The sequence below is a fragment of the Heptranchias perlo genome, chromosome 23, assembly GCF_035084215.1.
Source record: "Heptranchias perlo isolate sHepPer1 chromosome 23, sHepPer1.hap1, whole genome shotgun sequence".
NCBI lineage: Eukaryota > Metazoa > Chordata > Chondrichthyes > Hexanchiformes > Hexanchidae > Heptranchias > Heptranchias perlo.
Window position 1 is genome coordinate 17,447,772 of NC_090347.1, and position 22,196 is coordinate 17,469,967.

General features: G+C 41.5%; 1 protein-coding gene across 4 annotated transcripts in view; it reads left to right on the forward strand.

Annotated features, from left to right (window-relative positions):
• The first annotated feature begins 2,074 nt into the window (after positions 1-2,074).
• LOC137341380 (platelet-derived growth factor subunit A-like) overlaps positions 2,075-22,196 on the forward strand; it is a 48,435-nt gene continuing 28,313 nt past the window's right edge. For 3 of the 4 annotated variants that reach the window (XM_068004497.1, XM_068004500.1, XM_068004499.1), the window contains exons 1-2: positions 2,075-2,279; positions 13,654-13,774. In XM_068004497.1, the coding sequence (XP_067860598.1) occupies positions 2,187-2,279; positions 13,654-13,774 (214 nt within the window). In that variant the 5' untranslated portion in view covers positions 2,075-2,186. The remainder of the gene's footprint in view (positions 2,280-13,653; positions 13,775-22,196) is intronic. The other variant, XM_068004498.1, reaches the window with a different exon arrangement.

A 22,196-nucleotide genomic window follows, 5' to 3' on the forward strand; every position in this document is an offset into this window, starting at 1 on the left:
AGGGGAACGTGCAGGTGGTGTTGTTCCCATGTACCTGCTGCTCTTGTCCTTCTAGGTGGTAGAGGTCGCGGGTTTGGGAGGTGCTGTCGAAGAAACCTTGGCGAGTTGCTGCAGTGCATCCTGTGGATGGTGCACACTGCAGCCACAGTGCGCCGGTGGTGAAGGGAGTGAATGTTTAGGGTGGTGGATGGGGTGCCAATCAAGCGGGCTGCTTTATCTTGGATGGTGTCGAGCTTCTTGAGTGTTGTTGGAGCTGCACTCATCCAGGCAAGTGGAGAGTATTCCATCACACTCCTGACTTGTGCCTTGTAGATGGTGGAAAGGCTTTGGGGAGTCAGGAGGTGAGTCACTCGCCGCAGAATACCCAGTTTCCTCCTATGGCTGGGCTTCTGTTTATCACTAAGGAAAGGTATCACTGTGTGTACATCTGTCACTATCTTTTTTAACTTTGTTCTTTGGATGTGGGATTAAGAGTCAACCACATAGTGTGGGACTGCAGTAACATGTAGCTCATTACCAGATTTATTTATTATTCAATTTCACTGGCTACGAGTGAAATTGTGAACTCATGATCTACTAGGTTACTAGTCTAGTACCATAATTGGAGGGCAACTGTACCCTTTCCCGTATGTATAACTCCTTTTATCTTCTAATATCCATGTTCCTGCATTTCTATCTTTTAATTTCTTTATAAAAGGGATGTGATTGAAGTCTTAGAATCTTACTGCATAGAAGGAGGTCATTCGGCCCATCGTGCCTGTGCCGGCTCTTTGAAAGAGTTATCCAATTAGTCCCACCTTCCCCTTCTTTCCCGATAGAACTGCAAATTTTTCCTTTTGAAGTATATATCAAATTCCCTTTTGAAAGTTACCATTGAATCTGCTTCCACCACCCTTTCAGGTAGTGCGTTCCAGATCATAACTCGTTGCGTAAAAAAAAATTCTTCTCATCTGCCCTGTGGTTCTTTTGCCAATTATATTAAATCTGTGTCCTTTGGTTACCAACCCTCCTGACGTGGAAACAGTTTTGTGTGCATTTCATGTGACTTCGCTCATGCCCCCTCACCATAATTCGGCTTTCCTGTATCTTGCACATAAGAAAATACATGTGTTGAACCAATTAAGTTATGCCACAACAGCAAAAGCATTTAAGCACCTGTTGCTGGCACTGATTATACATCACTACTGAACTATACTGAATGTTAAAGGTCGTCAAGAATTGTCAAAAGCATACAGCAGACTTTATCTTTGCTACAGTAATGTTTGCAATTAAACCAATCTTTATTTACTATGAATTTTATTGGAAAATATTACATAGACATCACAATATTGAATCTTTTGTCAGGTCTCACTGAAAACAGTTTTACTGCTAAACCCTACCTTTTTTAGCACTTTTTTTCCTCTCTTCCTTTTCCAGAAGGTGCTGACTCATGCTGGAGTACATTTCTACAAATGGCACCAGCCCTCTGGTGCTCGTTGTTCATGTCTCAACATAGATATTATGAGGCAAAAAATATGTGGGGGGAGGGTGCGCCTTTTGACGTAAGTGCCCAGATATGTCTGCTCACTACATCCAGCACTGACCCTGTCAGAGTTGGGGTCGGGGGAGGTCCCTTAATTATCATCCCAATGATGAAATAGTAATTAGGAATGGGAACTCCTCTCTCTAGCCCAGTGATGCTGAGACCAAATGTGGCATCCCAATTACTGCAGGAATCTGGTCTGCACGGCTCAGTGTTAGTTTGGGTGGTGCCTTTACCACTGGGCCACCAGACAGCCACATAAATCCTCCCCATAATAATTCAGAAAATGCAGCTTCCAAAACTTTTTTAAAAAATTGATCTAAGAATCAGTTTAGCAATGTAAGTTTTGAACTGAACTGCATACTTTGATTTTTCATTAAGTTCTATCTGTTGTATGCAACCAAGTAAAAAATGCATTTTTTTTTAAAAGGCTACCGTGTGAATACTATGTTGATATGCTGAGCAATGCAAGTTAGCAGTCTAAGAGTTAAAAGGGGAAGTATTCACTGATGAATTCCACTGGGTTTTGTGGGCGTGGGTTTGGTGCGGGAGAAGTATGTAAGGATCTCATTTACAAACGTTGCTGGGCTGCCCAGAGAAAAGGGATTAAATACCTGTAATTATCTAGACTATAATTCAGTTCATCACCACATGGTCGCAGTAAATGGATCTTTTGCAGAAAACAAGTGAAAGCAACATGAAATCCCAGCTCCTTGTTTTCCTATCTCTCTTCTGTTTCTGGACAGTCATCTCTGAGGTAATAAATATTGTTTCTAGACCTAACAGCATGTAGCGTCTTGGAATCCTTGCTTGCATGTCTGAGCACCTACTCTTATCTGGGATTTCGTACTGTACTGCTAATTGTTGCACAACTCTTAAGTATAGTTTGATTTACAGTATATTCAATCCTGATATAAGCAAATTACTTGCAATGTCCTGATCTATGCAAATTATAGTTAGTCCTGTTGAATGCAAATGTAGTTATGTGCAGTTTTATAGTCCATCTGCATGTATTGCACTGTACTTTGTTGGTATCTATGATGTACACTGCTCTACTCTTAAAAAAAAATTATGTAGAATAATGGCCAGGAATAAATTGCAGACTTGTATGTGGTGCTGAGTTGGTTTGGGGTCAGTATGTGGACAAATCATAAAGCTGAGTGTGTGTACGATCCCAAAAGGAGATCTAACATTAAGGTGTGTTTCACTACATGGGTGAGAACAACTGCGAGCAAGTGATGGCACAGGTACAACACAGAGAGAAAAAAAAACTTGCATTTAAATAGCGCCTTTCACCACCTCAGGACTTCCCAAAGCGCATTACAGCCAATGAAGTACTTTTGAAGCGTAGTCACTGTTGTAATGTAAGTGCATGGATATATAAGAATATGTTCGTATTCTAACAGAAGAAACTGAAATTTATGAGAATATAATTTTCAAAAAATATAAGAATGAAAAATATATTGTGCTTTGAGCCTTTATGTTTCACCCTTAGGGTGAAGAAGTGGAGAATACAGCTTGCTTGTTTATATGTTGATATAATCTGTATTAAGAAAATGTAACCAATGACCAAAGAAAACCGCCAGTACTAATGCTGATCACAGATGACATAAAAGTGGGATGAAATGTGTTGCTTATGAAGTTATTACATAGGCTTAGTCTGTTTTAAGTCACTCCTGTAGTCTTAGCAACCACCACATCGCCATAGAACAGAAGTCTTTTTAGGTGCACTGGTCCCTGTCATGTAAAATGATGTTACAGAGGAACATTGTTAAACAGATGGAATTGTTTCATATTTAATAGCTAAATTGCTCACATTTGCAGTAATTACCATCACAGAGCTTCTTCCCTATTCCAACAAGCAGATGTTGAAATTTTGTTTTTACCACAAACCCATATAAATGTATTCAAAATGAAAAATATTATTTCAGGACTTTTCTGCACATGGTCCAGTGCCTGTGCTGCAAATCACTAACAGTTGAGTTGTGAAATGGGGAAACTACGTGCAAATCCAATATTAGTCTGCAATGTACACAAGAGCTGCCTTCATTTCCAGAGGCAGTTGCACTTGGAGTCCCCAGACCTATGATTTCATAAGAGACATATACGCCTTATGTGTATTCTAGTTTCTATTGAAAGGTATAGTAGATACCATAATTCCAATTTCTTATTATTTTTCCTTTTCAGTTCTCCAGGGCTTATAAGAAACCTATTTCTTCTCAATTTTTCATAAGAAAGACTAATCCATGAAGGAAATATCTACTTAATGCTGACTGGTTCTTCCAGTGCCGGCCTAGATGTGATACTGATATAAATTTGAGGCACAGGTGATTACAAACTAATTTTTTTAATGTACTTCTGAAGGACAACAGGGCCTTTAGGATTCCAGTGCAGTGTTTGATGACACTAACAATGAGGGTAGGGCTTCTGGTATTTGTTTTTGTATTTCAGAAACAAGTACATTCATTCCGGTTTAATTTATAGTGCTAGTCCCCGCAGCTAATGTTCTTGTTGCTTAGGAGCTTCACGATATATGCTGCACGCACCTAAAAATACTCCCACACAGGACCTGGGTAGGTGCGTCAACAAATGACATAATTCACATAAGGATCAGTCTGGCCTGCTATGCAGGTCACAAACTAAATGCTATGGAATACTGGGTTACATGTGGATTACCTCTAAGCTTTCTGTTATGATTAATGTGATATTACTGTAGTAAATATGCAGAAAAAATGTTCTTAGATTGCCCATGTTCACCGTGTACCTATGTATCTATCTATTTCTCTCTCTTTCTCAATCAGCTCAACGTGCATATTTTCTCTCTGTCTCGTTCTCTTTTATATATACTTTAAATATAATATTAACCACTTTCCTGTGACATTGCATACAGTGTCAGGACCAAATGTAGTTTTCAGGTGAAGTGGGGTTAAAGGGCAGGAAATAATTGGACCAGGACACACAGACATAATTCAGTCCCTAATTTAAAGTAGTACATTCTGTTCTTATTTTTATATACTACTTTGATTTGTCAAAACTTATGCAATTCGGGAAGCCTAGAAATAGAATTGGTTACAGTTTGAGTTTCTCTGCAGTACAAGCTGAGGAGATGAAGGATGCAAAACTGGGGTGCTGTAGTGCCACCACTGGTGGGAGGGTGTGACTAGATCATAGGGGCAGCTTCTATTGTAAATGTGGACATGGGAATTTATAATGGAAGTGTGTGCAGGCATAAGATGTTTTACTGCAAGGCCTGTGGAGACAGGGAGTCGGGAGAGTCCGGGCCACATTCTGGAAAATTTTATTCCAGAATATTTAAATATTTAGTCTGATACCAGAATGTGCATCGATTGACCTACATTACAAGTGTGTTGGTGATGGCTGAACTATTTTCATGATCCAAGACGTATGATTTCATGTGAAATTACTTCAACAAATGTTAAATGTTTCTGAGTTAAAGATTTATCATTTTAATTTCATTATAATCTATTATACAGGAAAATCATATTTGCTGACTTAGAATCATAGAAATGTTTCAGCACAGAAGGAGGCCATTTGGTCCATCGAGTCCGTGCCGGCTCTATGCAAGAGCAATCCAGCTAGTCCCACTCCCCCGCCCTTAATTTTTTTCCTTTCAAGTACTTAACCAGTTCCCTTTTGAAAACCATGATTGAATCTGCCTCCACCGCCACTCTGGCAGTGCATTCCAGATCCTAACCACTCGCTGTGTAAAAAAAGAAAAAGTTTTTCCTCATGTCACCTTTGGTTCTTTTGCCAATCACCTTAAATCTATGTCTTCTGGTTCTTGACCCTTCCGCCAATGGGAATAGTTTCTCTCTATTTACTCTGTCTGGATCCTTCGTGATTTTGAATGCCTCTATCAAATCGCCTCTCAACCTTCTCTGTTCTAAGGAGAACAACCCCAGCTTCTCCAGTCTATCCGTGTAACTAAGTCCCTCATCCCTGGAATTATTCTAGTAATTCTCTTCTGCACTCACTCTAAGGCCTTCACATCTTCCCTGAGGTGCAGTGCCCAGAACTGGACACAATACTCCAGTTGTGGCCGAACCAGTGTTTTATAAAGGTTCATCATAACTTCCTTGCTTTTGTACTCTATGCCTCTGTTTATAAAGCCCAGGATCCCGTATGCTTTTTTAACTGCTTTCTCAACCTGCCCTGCCACCTTCAACGACTTGTGTACATATACCCCCAGATCACTCTGTTCCTGTACCCCTTTTAGAGTTGTGCCCTGCAGTTTATATTGCCTCTCCTCATTCTTCGTACTGAAGTGTATCACCTCGCATTTTTCTGCATTAAATTTCATCTGCCACGTGTCTGCCCACACCCACCAGCCTGTCTATATCCTCTTGAAGTCTATCACTATCCTCCTCACTACCCTTCCAAGTTTTGTCATCTGCAAATTTTGAAATTGTGCCCTGTACATCCAAGTCCAAGTCATTAATGCAGTGGTTCTAGTACCGACCCCTGGGGAACACCATCGTACACCTCCCTCCAGTCCGAAAAATAACCATTCACCGTTACTCTGTTTCCTGTTACTTAGCCAATTCTGTATCCACGCTGCTATTGCTCCTTTTATTCCGTGGGCTAAAATTTTGATGACGTGGCACTTTATCAAACCCCTTTTGAAAGTCCACATACACATCAACCGCATTTCCCTCATCAAAAAACACTCAAGTTAGTTAAACACGATTTGCCTTTAACAAATCCGTGCTGGCTTTCCCTAATCAATCCACACTTGTCCAAGTGACAGCTAACTCTGTCCTGGATTATCGTTTCTAAAAGTTTCCCCTCCACCGAGGTTAAACTGACTGGCCTGTTGTTGCTGGGCTTATCCTTACACCCTTTTTTGAACAAGGGTGTCTCTTTCACAAATCTCCAGTCCTCTGGCATCTCCGCCATGTCTAAGGACATTTGGAAGATTACGGCCAGCACCTCTGCAATTTCCACCCTTGCTTCCCTCAGCAACCTAGGATGCATCCCATCCAGACCGGGTGACTTATCTACTTTAAGTACTGTGACCTTTAAAATACTTTTTAGTTAATTTCAGTTTTGTGGGACTGTGGTTTGGCTGCATTGTTTGGCAGGATAAGAAAGAGTTGCAGAAATACTGACTGTAGCTTTCCTATTTCTTTGCAACACTTTCTGTTGTAACATCTCACTGTTCTTGTGTCCTACTGTGTTGTTTCAAACTGTTCATTTATGTGGAACTTAGCCTCTGTTACTCTCCAACTTTTGTTACTTTATCTCTGCTATTTGCTGTCTGTTCCTCTCTAACCCTATGATCTTGCCTACTAATTTTGCTCAGTTACCAACATGCATATTCTCTCTTTTAAAAAAAAAAGTATTTTCTGTACAACCCTCAATTGCTGGCATCGTAGCTGTGCTTGCATGAAATAAAAGAAACCGTGCGTTTTCAGTAGACAAGTTCTGCTCTGTTGCAAAAGTACATTTCCTGATCTCCATTCCAGAAACTGGAACAAAGCAATCCTCCCATTCTTTTCCTTACTTTCTCACTCCCTCCCAACCTCCTCGGGTGCGCGTGCTTCTCTCTCACTCACACTCTCACACACACACACACACACACACACACTTTTCTGTACAACGATGGTTTACAAACAGGAATGCACTATGGTAGAGAAATGGGGGGGAAAAAAACCTCATCCCAGTCAGGTTAAAAGGTTTTGTTTTGTCAGCATTGCAACAGTGTCTGGGTTGTTAAAGGTCACCTGCAGCACACTGATAATGTCCTTCAGTAATACTCAACATGGGCAAAAACACAGGAAAAGATCATTGGAGGAGCATAGTAAATTATTATTTTTCCTTTTTTTTAACTCAATTTTACCTTTAAACCTGTTTTAATCTTTTAAGTGTACCTTTTTAATGAATCAATGTCTCTGGATGCTTTGTCCCCTTTGTTTTCATCTGTACTCTTGGGATTTTCTGTCACTGTAGTTTGTCTGCTCCATAGCAACACCCTTGGTGAGTCAGGGAACTGCAGCAGAAGAGATTCTAATTAAGCTGTCCATTTCTCTCACCTCTCCAGTGTCATGGCTAGGACAGGACGCATCCCGTAGATCTCTGCACTTACAATGTGTTGTATGGTTTGCTGCCCTGAGCACTACAATTTTGCACTAAAAATCCCAAAGGCAGTGGAAGTGCCAGTACATAAGCAGTGACAAATTACTTGGTGCAAAAAATGATTCGTCCTAGTCATGGGTGAACAGTGTTGTCAGAAAAGTATACAAGTTACTTTTATTTACTTCCAGCCTTGTTTTCTCCCCTTTTCCTGTGGATCTCCCTGCATCGCATCAGCTGCAACCTCAAGATTGAGTGGGTGACCTTGTTCTCAGGCTTCCACAAATCCCAGTCTGAACTAGCTTATGGGAGAAGAAAGAACTTGCATTTATACAGTGCCTTTTACAACCTCAGGACATCCCAAAGCCAATGAAGTATGTCTTTGAAGTGTAGTTACTGTTGTAATGTAGGAAATGCAGCAAGGTCCCACAAACAGCAATGTGATAATGTCCAGATCATCTGTTTTTAGATGTTGGTTGAGGGATAAACATTGCCCATGGCACTGGGGGGAACGCCCTTGCTCATCTTCGAAATAGTGCCATGGGATCTTTTATGTCCACCTGAGAGGGCAGACGCCTCATCCAAAAGACTTCAGTCCTCCATGTAAGAGTGATTCAGGGATGACTCTTCCTCTAATTACCTTCCTCCTTCCATGAGGTTGTGGCTGAGTAGGAACTCAGTAACTTGATGGCACAATGCATTGGTTCCCCAGAATTTCCTAGCTCTATTTTTAAAGCTAATGTAGTGTTTTGTTGGCCTATGAGAGTTAAGATGAGTTATTTAGGGTCTATCAGGACAATTTAAACATGGAGTGTTTTCATTGTCCAGACAACTGATAGGTCACTCAAATTAAAACTCAGTTGATTAATTCGGGTTTTGCTTAATAACCTAACCTGCATCCTACATTCTAGAATTTTGTCATGCCAAACTAGTCCATTCCATGTAAAACGTTGAGTTGGCAGTCTGGTAACAAGACAATCTGCTGTACCATGGAGCATAGACTGGAGGTTCGCACCCATGATAGTGCACACTGAGTTCCTGACCTTGGCTGCGTTTCCAGGGAGGTGAGTCATTTCCTCGGAGTGGAAGAAAAATCAGCCAATTCTCACACACTTCCTGACAGTTTGACTCAAGTGCAACTTTGTCAGAAACTTGGGAACAGGTTATGCTGCTGTCCACCTGCTTTCTTCGTCAGAGAACAATGCACACTGTGCAGAGGGAGAATTACAAAAAGAGAGGAAAATTACTTTAAGGTTGATAAACTCAATTTAAAGGTCCAACAGACACATATATGGAACCTAGAAAACTAGCAGTAGCTGACCAACATGTAGTTGATTATTCACCTTTACAAGCCATATGCTGGGATAATCATTTTCAGGGAGACTTCACCTGTCTGTTCTTGGATGAAAATCAGTACCTGGCTCCTCCCCTCAGGATTGCTCTCAGCAGCTACCTCCTACTGCTGCTCCTCCAGGTGATTGCATGCTGTGAACGAGAATCCTGTTAAGATTGGGAATTCCCATCCTTGGAGCAGCAGCAAATGAAGGTAGGAGCCAGGAGTGGTACTGGAAGGAGGGATGGACAGCTGCATGTGGTGCCAAAGGGGAAGATGAAGTGCTACTACAAAGTGAGAGAGGGAAGACAATGTCAGCACAAGTGGGGGTGGGGGAGAAGAAGAGTATCGACTAGGAGGGTTCAGCTTGAACTGAGAGGAAGGGAAGAAAATTGCCAACTTGAACTGGTGGGGTTGGAGGGAGAGCAAGCAAGTTACACTTTAAACTAGGGGGCAGGAGTTGAGGGGTAGTGTGTCTCTGTGAATAGGACCTGGTTTGGGGGGGGGCTGCGCGGGGAGGAAGTGCCTCTGTAAACTTGGGGGTGGCAGGGAGAACTGTGTCTTTGTGAAATGGGAAGGAGGGTGCTGAGAGAGGAGGAGAATGCCTCCATAAAATGGGGGGAGGTTGGGTGGGGAGGAGAATTCTATTGTATACTGGGGAATGGGGTTGAAATAGAGTATCACTGGGGCTGGGAGTTACAGGGCGAGAGTGCCTGTGACTGGGAGACTTGGCGAACAGTAGCGTCACTACTGCTGTCCTGGCTAAGATCTGATAAATTTTTTAAATCTGACCAATGCTATTTCCTGTGGTCAATTCTTACTGTTGGCCCATTTTACTCATATTTTGTGCACAGATACACTTTTAAAAAAAATTTGTCATACGTGTCAAAAGGAGCAGTGCAATCAGTCTTCCCTGCAGAAAATTGCAGAACTTTCCTTCATAGGATTAAAAGTTGGGGTAGGGGTCTTTTTAGGGCAGATTACACATGGTCTGTGGAAAGTGTGCTTGATGGACCCAAATGGCTTTTTCTTGTTCTGTGAATTCTTGTATCCCCAAAATTGCAGTCAGTGGATTAAGATTTGTTGGAATTAATTATTTCAGCCATTCATAATTGCTGATGTTTCCTCTTCTTTCTGTATTCATGATTTGTAGCCCAATCAAGAACTGAAAGCATTCACTCTCAACAATGGCAGGTGCTGTACTGCCTGTACAATCGCTCTGTCTGCCTTTAATGTATTGCACCTGGATCCCTTAACCCACTCAGCTGTCAACTGCGGTACTACACAAACCCTCAGTGTGGCACTAAACTGTGATTGTTGCTTTCGTATCCATGACTCCCTTTTAATTATGATCACATTACACTTGAACCTTAGATTCAGTATTATTTCTTCCCTGCCCCCACCCCTCCAGAGTGGCATCTTGGTTCTCTACGCTTTATCGTAGATCACTTGGAGTTAAGATTTTTAACCAAACTTTTATATGAAACCTGTCCACTGGAACCTTGCGTGGTAATTTGCAAGAAACAAAATGTGCACAAAGTACCCTTTCTGAAGCTTTATCTGTGATGTTTTGTCTGTTTTAGAGGCTTGATCATGTATCCCACAGCAATGAAATACCACCAGTAAATTTCTGTTCGTACACTCTGTGCAGCATGTATTCAGTTGTACAACTGGTTTACTGCAGCTCCAGCGGAAGTGGTGTGTGGTTCGTACTTTGTTGTTGTAGAGCCCTGCTTCATACCACTAGAAGTGACCTTTAATAGCTTTCAGAGATGAGACCTCTATTTCCTTTGTCAGGGCTGGAGCCTAGGAAAATACTTCAGAATGCATGCTATAGTTGGGGGCCACTTGATGAGGTCAGTAGCTTAAATCTTCTCTTTGAAGTGACATTTCCTTGTGCTGAAACTCTTATCACCTAGTTCAGTTCTCATTTTGAAGATTCTGTTCATCAATACAAAAAAAATGCTCTTTTGACATTGTAAATGTGAGAGAGCAGCTGTGTAACCCAAATAGAGCTTTAAAATGTCCATTAGGCATTTGGCCCAAACCTAAGTATAGGGTTGTGCCAGTTCAAGGGCTAACCACAATCTTTTCAGTTTATGATCATTTACAGAAAGGCATTGTAACCATGGACCTGACCAGTCCAGGGAAAGGGCAACTTTCCTTTGTAAACAAGTTTAAACACAACCAATATTCATTGCCTCTTGATAAATATATTCATTAGGGGAGACAGCCATCAGAAAGAACTGACATTTGAAGACGAGAGATTCTCTAAGCAGAAAGATTTATTTGAAAGAGAACTGTTGCAGTTTGGACTTTTTATGAACACCTTTTACTTGTGTAAATAGTTAAACAAATGTTTCCATAAATGAACTGAAAGCAGGGCCTTTGTTCTCTGCAGTATATTGGGTTGGTGTAATCCAGGTCTAACATTTAAACCTGATTACAGTAAATTGATTGCTAGAGAATATGTAAGATGACCACAATGTCTCTCATCATCTTGGATGGCAGAAAATACTGCATTACCAGACCATTTTATACAGACTAAATGATTTTTTTCTGGATTTAATTACAAGTAAAATGATACTTTGAAGTAAAAAGCATTAGGCCACTGTACAGCACTATCATTTTTTTAAAATTAATGGTGGGTGCATTTGTAGGATTGGTCCATGCATACAAACTAAGTTGACTTTAAAAAAAAATAGTATGTGGTTTTTCCAGATTATCTTGGCAAACCCAGAAAACCATCAAGGACACAGTCCTAGCAGCTATGTCGGAATTTTGCCTGCTGCAGACCCTGCCAAAAGTTCACAGGACCAGATGGTCGGTGCTGCCAGGATTGGGCTTTCAGTGGTGTGGGGGCACGTATGAGGTGCCTCCCCACTGAAGGTGCTGGAAATAGTCGAGGAAACTGGTTGGTCCCCAGGGGTTGGGGGTGGGTGGAGGTGGTGGTGGGGTGTGACTGCTAGGCGACTGCCCCTCCCTCCAAAAGCTGCAGACCATATTTGGGCGCCACTTAAAATTTTTTTAAAAAGAGACTGCTTACCTTCCCCAGTCTTAGCGGTCCAGGCCCCAATCTTGGTTGGGCCCCCCTTCTGTTGGGTTTGGCAATGCTCTGCTGGGTCCCAACTGAGAGCCAGGGAATAAGAGCTCCTGACTTGGGGAGTCCTCATCTCTCCACCCCCTTAAGGTTGCCTATAAGAGATGGGCAGAGAATCTACCCCTACAAGGCCACCCCAGAAATTGTGGCTGAAGGCCAGGACCCAATGTATCCAGGTCCTGGCAGAGTTGGCGGCTATTAGGACACGTGCCGAACTTACAATGGGAGACTGCGAGATCAATTAGGGATTTTTGGAGTCACGTTTTCTCGTGGTACATACAAAAGGGTTGCTAATGGGATTCTGTCCATCCCTTCTCTACGTGGTGACTTGCGGGAAAAAAACTGAAGAACACAATGCGGGCACTGAGCTTTAACAATATTTTTCCTCTGAAGTTCAAGCAAATTCCTTGAAGGTTGTATTATCAATCAGTTAGATTACTTTTAAGCAACAATGGTGTCTTGCCCTGTGACACTGATACTAATTCTAAACCACAATTGACAATGGATCTCCATTTGCATAGTAATTAATTAAATGCTGGATGCCAAGAATTATAGGCATGCAGCAGTTAATTTACAGACACCGGAGTGCTCACCCCTACTAATATTATTGGCACCCTATTGCAAACAACATATCTGATGCTGATCACAGAATTAGCATTTAAATTACCCCATCTCCTTCAAAAGTAATTCAAAAACCATCTTTATGTTGATTACTTCTCATTCCAATCTTTCTGGGGTTCTAAAACAGACAAACCATCTCCAAGCAGCCATTACAATTTTTCAATGAAATACTTGAAGTCCATCTTAGGGAAAACTAGGGAAATATATATAAGTTACATAAGCGGAAAAGTAGGTTAGATGTCGGGAGGTTTTTCTTTTCACAGAGGGTCATCGACCTTTGGAACAAGTTGCTAGCTCATGTAGTGAGTGCAAATTTGCTGCAAGCATTCAAAAGAGAGCTGGACAAGTTCCTGGCTGTGGCTGATATCACTGCATACAAAAGATAGGTGGAATGCTGGGTGATGTGCCTCACGGTCGCTGTGATCTCCTGGAACTCCTTTTGATCGTCAGAGGGCCAGGAAGGAATTTCCCAGAATTTTTTTTTCCTGAGTTGTCCGAGGGTTTTTTTTGTCTTTTTTTCGCCCAGGTATTACATGGTTGCTGATGGATGGGGAGCATTGGGGATCATGATGCTTAGTTGCACCATAACTGTATGGGCAGGCTCAATGGACCACCTGGCGGGTAGATGGAGTTAAGATACAGATCAGCCATGATATAATGGAATGGCAGAACAGGCTCGAGGGGTTGAATGGCCGACTCATGTTCCTGTGTTCCTATCTGTTCTTTTCCTGCCCATCATTTTCGTATGTTCATAGTGTAAATCAGTTTTACTGGCACTCATTTATTGGTAGTCAAACTGCCTGCTCATCATTTCATTTTCTTGGATATCCCTCTCTTTCCCTCCCTCCTTGTCGCTCCCTCTTGCGCGCACTCTCAATATTAAATTTGGATATCATCGAGACTCGGGGAACAAATCTATATGCTTACTTCATATTTTAATATTTATTTCTCTTTGCATTTCTAACTGTGTTGTGTCTCTAACAGCAGATGCCAAAAAGCATGAATGCAGAGGAAGGTCTCCCAGAGGATGTCCTGAGGATGATCGCTCAAGCAGACATCAGAAGTATCAATGATCTGGAGGACCTCCTGGGTATTGAAGCCAAAGGTCAGTGGCCTACAGAAATATTCCCAAGAATTTACAAGGATGATACCAGAACTGAGAGGCTACAACTATCAGGAAAGACTGAACAGGCTAGGGCTCTTTTCTCTTAAAAATGAGAAGACTGAGAGGTGATCTGATAGAGGTTTGTACAATTCTGAAGAGGTTTGATAGGGTAGACGTACAGAAGATGCTTCCACTTGTGGGGAGTCCAAAACTAGGGGCCATAAATATAAGAGTCACCAATAATCCAGTAAGGAATTCAGGAGAAACTTCATTACTCAGTGGTGAGAATGTGGAATGTGCTGCTACATGGAGTGGTTGAGGCGAATAGCATAGATACATTTAAGGGGAAGCTAGATAAGTACACGAGGGAGAAAGGAATAGAAGGATATGTTGATAGGGTGAGATGAAGTAAGGTGGGAGGAGGCTTGTGTGGAGGATAAACACTGGCATAGACCTGGTGGGCTGAATGGCCTGTTTCTGTGCTGTAAAATTCAATGTAATGTAATCAATGTCAGAGCATAGTGGTGACAGTAAATTTCCGAAAGAGATGTTTTGGTACAATAGAAGAGAATAACATCTTTTATCTGTGGGAGTGAAGTTTGAATCTAGTCAGACAGATAGGCTGAGAATCTCTTCTCTTGAATGGCTGTTGTCAAATGAGATTGAACAGTCTCAATATTCTCAGTCCACTTAAAAGTGGATGAGTTGCTCTAATAGGTCAGTGCCACTTTATGACATCTAAACGTAGATTTTCAGGTTTGGCAAACACTCGACCAGAGGTAAGTTGGTGTGGATGGAATGCCGCAGGACATTTATTGCACTGACCCCTCATGTATTTTGCTGGTCAACCTAATTAACATAATGTAGGTTATCTCCTGGCTTTGAAAATGTCTGTGGTTGGGAGCTTGTCTGTTGGTAATTGAGAAATCTGGTGCTGCTACAGGATTTAAAGGTTTCCAAGCTGATAGGAGGCAGGGACTGTGGTTTTCCTGTTTTGAATACAGTAAGTTCTTTGGTTTGCAATGCCTGTGAAGAATGTAGTTGGCTGAAAAAATTCTGGTTCTCTGATAAAGCTATTGAAATTCTTCTGCAGAAAGTTAGGGGGTGGTGGAGAGTGGGGAAGAGGGTAGCCATCTTCAGAAGAGAGCACTACAGGACCGTCAAGTGAATTGCTCAAGCAGAAAGGCATTAGATGGCAACTATCGCGAATGCCATGAGCACCATACGGTGCACCTAGGAACAATACTGGAAGAAGTTTAATTTTACCAGGTCAACCAAGGGAGGCGAACCCTATTAATGCAGTGTTCTGTCCATGTACTATATCCCCATCACACTGACTTAAAGTAATTTTAATGCATATCATGAATGTCCATTATACAATAGAACATGTAGCATCTCTGTTTCACACACTGAATTTGTCAACAGGAGCAGGAACTTTGTATAAAACACTGGGGGCGGGGGGGGGAAATCACATTTTTTGATGTACTTTTTTCTTCCATTTGCATATGACAGTTATATGTAATTTTTTGTCCAGTTATCATGGGATATGGGTTATCACAGTGTGTTCTGGGTATTGTAGTTCCACTTCTTTCACACACAGATGGAATTGTCAACAGGGGTTATAATCTGCTGCCCCAGATAAAGAACCAAGTCTGATAATAGAACAGAACTCCAATGTAACAAGAAAGGAAAGGCCTGTGTAGAACTTATTGGAAGCATTTCTAGCATACATTAACTCTACAGATGGCCACTCACAAGATTTGAAAAAATATTGTTTGAGGGATTTGATTGGTTCATTTTGTGGTCCTACATTACAACAGCGACAGCATTTCAAAAATACTTCATTGGCTGTAAAGCGCTTTGACTCATCGTGAAAGACGCTATATAAATGCAAGTTCTTTCTTTACTTGTTGATTCATGAATGGAAGCTTTGGAAAATAAAATGAGCAATTTGATTGGTTTTGTGGTGGTTGCTGGTTGTTGATTTGTAGCTTTTCTAGCTGTCCATGGAATAGAACTGTTTTTTGATTGGTTTGCACTTAGTCAATGGAATAATGAGTCAATCAGTATGGTTAACGTAACAGATTGAGGTTATTTACACCAGTCATGATTGATTGTGATACAGATATATGATACAGATATGTGACACCTTTGAGATTTGTGGCACCTTTTAGAGGCGTGACGCTATGGACACATGCTGGATTCAAAACTTTATATTATATAGATATACCAATAACTATAGCCTCTTATCATACTTCCAGTAACTATAAATGTATTTGCAAATGCAAGCTATCTGTAAAAAGAGGTAAATAATTTATACTTAAATCCTGTTATTGAGATTATTCAAAACAATATTGATTGGAAACATCTCAACGGATTCAAGATCTGCCAAGCTGTCACCTTTGCTATTATTACTGTGCAAGTGTATTTATTGAATTGCCACATAATCCTCAATATTGTAAAATAGAGATATGTGTAATTTTGGTTGATGGTGGTTCTCACTTGCCCATTGTTTAATTGTTCTGTATTTAAAACTCTTAGTTAAAGATTGACTGGGAGCAGATGTTATGCATAAATAGATTATTAACTTTTGTTCCAATGACAACATGGTGTCACTGGAATGGACATCATAATATCACTGGAGGGGGATTCTGCACAAATGGAATACATTTTCTCTGTTTGCCAATATTAGCGAAAAACTCCACAACACACCAGAGAAACTACTACTATAGTGGGAAATTATACAGTCACCTTTTGATTTTTGGCATCAACACATTGGAATGTCTATTCTGGGACGTCCCAAAAATCTGCAACCAACTTACCCTCATCATTTAAAATTATTCCCTGAAATAAGCCAGGTAGCACCCAGGGAAGAAAGGAGATGTGTCTTAATATCAAAGGAATGCACACAGTTCTCACTAGTATAAGCAAAAATGAGCACTCTCACTGTGAATTTGTGTGGGGAGCATTAATGTAACCAATTTGTCAAAATCTTCTGAGTTTTTCACAACTATAAGTAATTATAGATCATGAATCCAAGCCATGATATTTCTTTTCTCGACTACTGAGACATATAAACCAAGGTAATTACTTGCACTCCACAAGGTAAGTGTTCTGATCGCTGTTGCCTGAGGCATTTGAGTGGAATGGATAATCCAAGGTCAGGTAATCAAGGTGATAACGCCCATGTGCGAGACCTTAATTTAATCATTATAATGCATTCAAAATGATTCAAATAGAGCGCAATGTGATTTTGCATCGGTTTAGGACGGGATAGCACTATGGTCTCTGTTTGTCCTTCTGGAGTCGATCTAAGAGAAATTCCATGTGTGATGGAGCTATTACAGAGGGGTTAAGATTCTGCATTGATTTTGAATTTTAATTTTTCTAGTCCAAATCTGAAGGATGTAGAAGTACCTACAAACCAAATCACTTAAGTAGCCAGATATAACAACTTGCAGAGCATAAACTCCTACAGTAGACTCAATAACCCTCTATTATCAGCAATTAGTTCCACCCAAAGCATTAATCAGCAAATTACACCAGCATTCTGAACCCTGTTTTCCATATCAAAGCTGCTCTTCATGAGGACAACTTAGATATTGAATAAACTTTCAACCAGCAATAAATGAAGAACACCTACTGATAAGTCACAAACATGAAAACCCTTTCACAATTTACACAAGGAAGGATGCTGCAAATTTGATGGGCGTGAAAATGGTTCTGGACTTCTCCATGGATAAATACTTTCAGATTTTTTTCCCTTGGTGTTCAATTTGAGCAAGTTCTAGTTCTGCTGCTTTTGTTACAGCATATTCAAGATAGGTAAAAATATAGTTCCACAGTTTTAGATGGAAATTATATTGATTACAGTTGAACAACTTTTTCAGCTCATTCCTTTTATTCATAGAAATCTCACTGTTTAATAATAGTTCTGCTGTTGTCATCTTCATTGTCATAAAATGTGCCTCGAATCTCCAACCCAATAGGCTGCTCACCCCTCCCTCACCTTTACAGCCACACACAGGCCCCTTTCCCATTCCTCAATTCACATTCCAACAGACGACCACAATTACCACAGCTCAGCTGACTGTCTGAGTGGGTAGCGGAGTGACACAGACACACGCATACAGGATTCTTCACACGGACATCACTTACCATCTTTCCACCCACTAATGATCCTTCTAATCTCTTCAGACGATAGCACCCACGCCCTACCCCAACAAATAAAAAAAACGCTGTGTAATACAAAAAATACTTCAGCTCATTCTAATTTGACCTCTCCAGAGCCCTTCCAAAAGCTTGCAGCATGATTAGAAAACTCAATAATAAGCTGCTGAATGTGTAATTTTTACTGTCTTGTAAGAGCAACTTATGCAGACCACTCATGCCTATGATATTATTCAGTTGCCCACATAAATGGGATAAATTTTATAATAATAATATCTTAGTATTTAAAACATTGAGGATTATGTGACAATTCAAATTAATATAGCTGTCCTTTAATGGAGACTGCCCTGTACTCAGTAAAGTCCTTTCACACTCAAGGCAGCATTTGACTGAGTGTGGCACCAAGGAGCCCTAGTAAAATTGAAATCAATGGGAATCGGGGGTAAAACACTCCAGTGGCTGGAGTCATACCTAGCACAAAGGAAGATGGTAGTGGTTGTTGGAGGCCAATCACCTCAGACCCAGGACATTGCTGCAGGAGTTCCTCAGGGCAGTGTCCTCGGCCCAACCATCTTCAGCTGCTTCATCAATGACCTTCCCTCCGTCATAAGGTCAGAAATGGGGATGTTCGCTGATGATTGCACAGTGTTCAGTTCCATTCGCAACCCCTCAGATAATGAAGCAGTCCAAGCCCGCATGCAGCAAGACCTAGACAACATCCAGGCTTGGGCTGATAAGTGGCAAGTAACATTCGCACCAGACAAGTGCCAGGCAGTGACCATCTCCAACAAAAGAGAGTCTAACCACCCCCCCTTGACATTCAACGACATTACCATCCCTGAATCCCCCACCATCAACATCCTGGGGGTCACCATTGACCAGAAACTTAACTGGACCAGCCATATAAATACTGTGGCTACAAGAGCAGGTCAGAGGCTGGGTATTCTGCGGCGAGTGACTCACCACCTGACTCCCCAAAGCCTTTCCACCATCTACAAGGCACAAGTCAGGAGTATGATGGAATACAGCTCCAACACTCAAGAAGCTCGACACCATCCAGGACAAAGCAGTCCGCTTGATTGGCACCCCATCCACCACCCTAAACATTCACTCCCTTTACCACCGGCGCACAGTGGCTGCAGTGTGTACCATCCACAGGATGCACTGCAGCAACTCGCCAAGGCTTCTTCGACAGCACCTCCCAAACCCGCGACCTCTGCCACCTAGAAGGACAAGAGCAGCAGGCACATGGGAACAACACCGCCTGCACGTTCCCCTCCAAGTCACACACCATCCTGAACTGGAAATATATCACCGTTCCTTCATCGTCGCTGGGTCAAAATCCTGGAACTCCCTTCCTAACAGCACTGTGGGAGAACCTTCACCACACGGACTGCAGCAGTTCAAGAAGGCGGCTCACCACCACCTTCTCAAGGGCAATTAGGGAATGGGCAATAAATGCCGGCCTCGCCAGCGACGCCCACATCCCATGAACGAATTTTAAAAAAAAACGCTCAATGTTTATTATCTGGAATTTCTTTTTTGTACGCCAGATCCCTCACTTTTTTTGACAGTAATAATCCGTTTAAGAAGTTTTAAAGATACACTATAAAGCCTTTTAATGTAGCTAAATATGCACCTTTTGATACTGTTACAGTTGTATTGCAAATGTTGTTGAGGGATTTGTATCAAAGATGGTGTCAGGATTGTTTTATAATGGCTATTGCTTGTAGAGGTTGGTGTCAGAGTGAGAAAAGGCCTTCGTCCTGCTGGTCTGGCTTTGAATCCAAGTCTTACAGATTCACAGAATCGTGTGAGACTATTGTGTTTTTCTGCTGCCCTTCGCTTTGACACATTCAAAGCTATACTGTGAAACACTAATGGTGGAACTGTTTTACATCATCGGTGACGCACAGCAGTTTGCACTATTTTTACAGAATTTTTAACTTCTGTTCCTTCCTAAGATACAAAAAAACCCAAAGACATGACATTTTGCTAACTCTACTGATAATACTATACTTGGACTGGCGTCCATGCTGTAACTCTTACCATGTGCTGATTTGTAATAACCTTTAGAGCTCCATGAGCTGTGGTACAGTAATACAAGATAGAACTGGTAAACTGGGAAAGATGGCCCCAAGTTATAGTTCTGCCTGGGCAAGAAGCTGTCAATCCACCCCCTGCCTTCCAGACTCCCATGGGATTTCCCCTCGCTGGGATAACTGGGTTACTTGAGTTCAAGCCTTTCAACATCCTTTCCCAAGACAAAGGGAATCAAAATGGTGTTTCCTCAAACAAATACAGGCGTCAGTCATGGGGTGGGGTTCAAAGGCATAAAGCTAACCTCTCGGCTATCTCCAGTCAAAAAAGGTGACAAGCAAAAATTCTTGCAGAGCTAATGATCATTTGCTTAGATGAACTCCTGACTCCCCAAAGCCTTTCCACCATCTACAAGGCACAAGTCAGGAGTATGATGGAATACAGCTCCAACACTCAAGAAGCTCGACACCATCCAGGACAAAGCAGTCCGCTTGATTGGCACCCCATCCACCACCCTAAACATTCATAGAACAAAGCAAGCAAATAAGGCTGCAATTAGCTAATTAACATATGAAACACACCGGGGTAAATTTTACGAGGTCCTGCTGGTGGCGTGTGGCCTCATGGTTCAGGAAATTGGGTTTGTGACCTTGCATGCCTGATTTGTAGCACACCAGATTTTGACTTTTTTGGGACTTGAATGTGAGGTTGCGCTACCAGCATTCAATGGCCTCATTACTGTGTGAAAATTATGTAACATAGGTCCCATGTCAATTACAGCATTAGCCTCACCCATAAAAACTCTATGACTATTGAGCAGGTGAGGCCTGCTTAGCAATGCTTCTTAAATGGCGGCTGTGGTTTTTACAGGCTGCATTTAGAGTTTCCATTTTTGAGCTGGCAGCATTTCAGTACTTCTGCCATGAACATCTCGCACACTTTTTTTTCCTTTTTGCTGAAGCCTAATGTTGCTGGGCTACACTTGGAATTTCTGTACCACAATCCTGCTGCAATGCATGTAGCAGGTAAGAAGGGTGAGAGGATGGGACTCATTGTTTCAACTTCCTTCCTGTTGCATGATTTGCATGAGGAGGACCAGTCAAGCTGGGAAATTATCCGCAGGTTCAAAGTGACCTAATGTGCCATATGTGTACCTGCCACTGCCCCAGACCACACCACTCCTATCTGGGCATGTTAGAGGAGACCAGTCTTCAGTGCTAATGCTTCACTGACAACATAGTGCCTGAGCTATCCGAGTAGCCTCAAGGCCTTGTACAGCTCTTCCTGTTGTCGTCAAGGTCACCACAACATTAAGCTGCTCTAATAGGATCTTTCCAGGTCACCTCAGGAAACATCTGCCAGATAAGCTAGTCTGCAGTTTATACCTGCAAAAAGACTGATGCAAGCCTCCCTTCTCTTACTTTGTCAATTTTATCATCCATTTGGCCTCCTGCTTCCACGTGGCTTACTTAGGCTGGGAGGGTGGGATAATTCCATCAATGCCACCAGTTCCACTCCATAATCTGCTATGATGCCAACAGGACCTGTAGACAAGCAATGCCAGTTTTCCCTCCTGAGTTGAAACTTATTCAATAAGGCATGAATTAGTGGTCAGACAATGAACTGACAAAGCTCACCTCAAAAGTGACAAGTGGATTTTGCAGAGACCATCTGCTTGCTGAGAACAACCAGTGCTAATTGTTTGGGGTCTCTAGTTCAGGCTTGAATTAAAAACATCACAAGAATGAAATATTCTCAATTTGCTTAATTAAAATGTTTCTGTTGTCTGAAAAGGTTCTTTATGTTTGCTTCAAAAAGCAAGTGCCACCATATAGTTTTAATGGGAACATAAACATAACTAGTGGCAGATTTTTTTCTGTGCTCCTGGTATTTTCATTATCAAACTTTTTCTTGACCGAGCTGGAAATAAGTAAGAGAACATAAATTTATGCACACAAGGATGATCATCTCTTTTTAAAAAAAAAATAATAATACAGACTTAGCAGTTTCTTTTACTTCTAAGCCAGTGAAAGAGTTTTATTGGGAGTTTTATATGGCTGTGGCTTGAAACTGTAAAGATCTGTTTTTTCTGTTTCCACTTAACAATAGAGCCTAAAGAAACAACAGAGGGACATTGTGTATTTAAAGCTGCAAACTTATTGATATTAAAATGTCATTTGAATGTCCTCAATGATCCAAAATCACTGCAGTG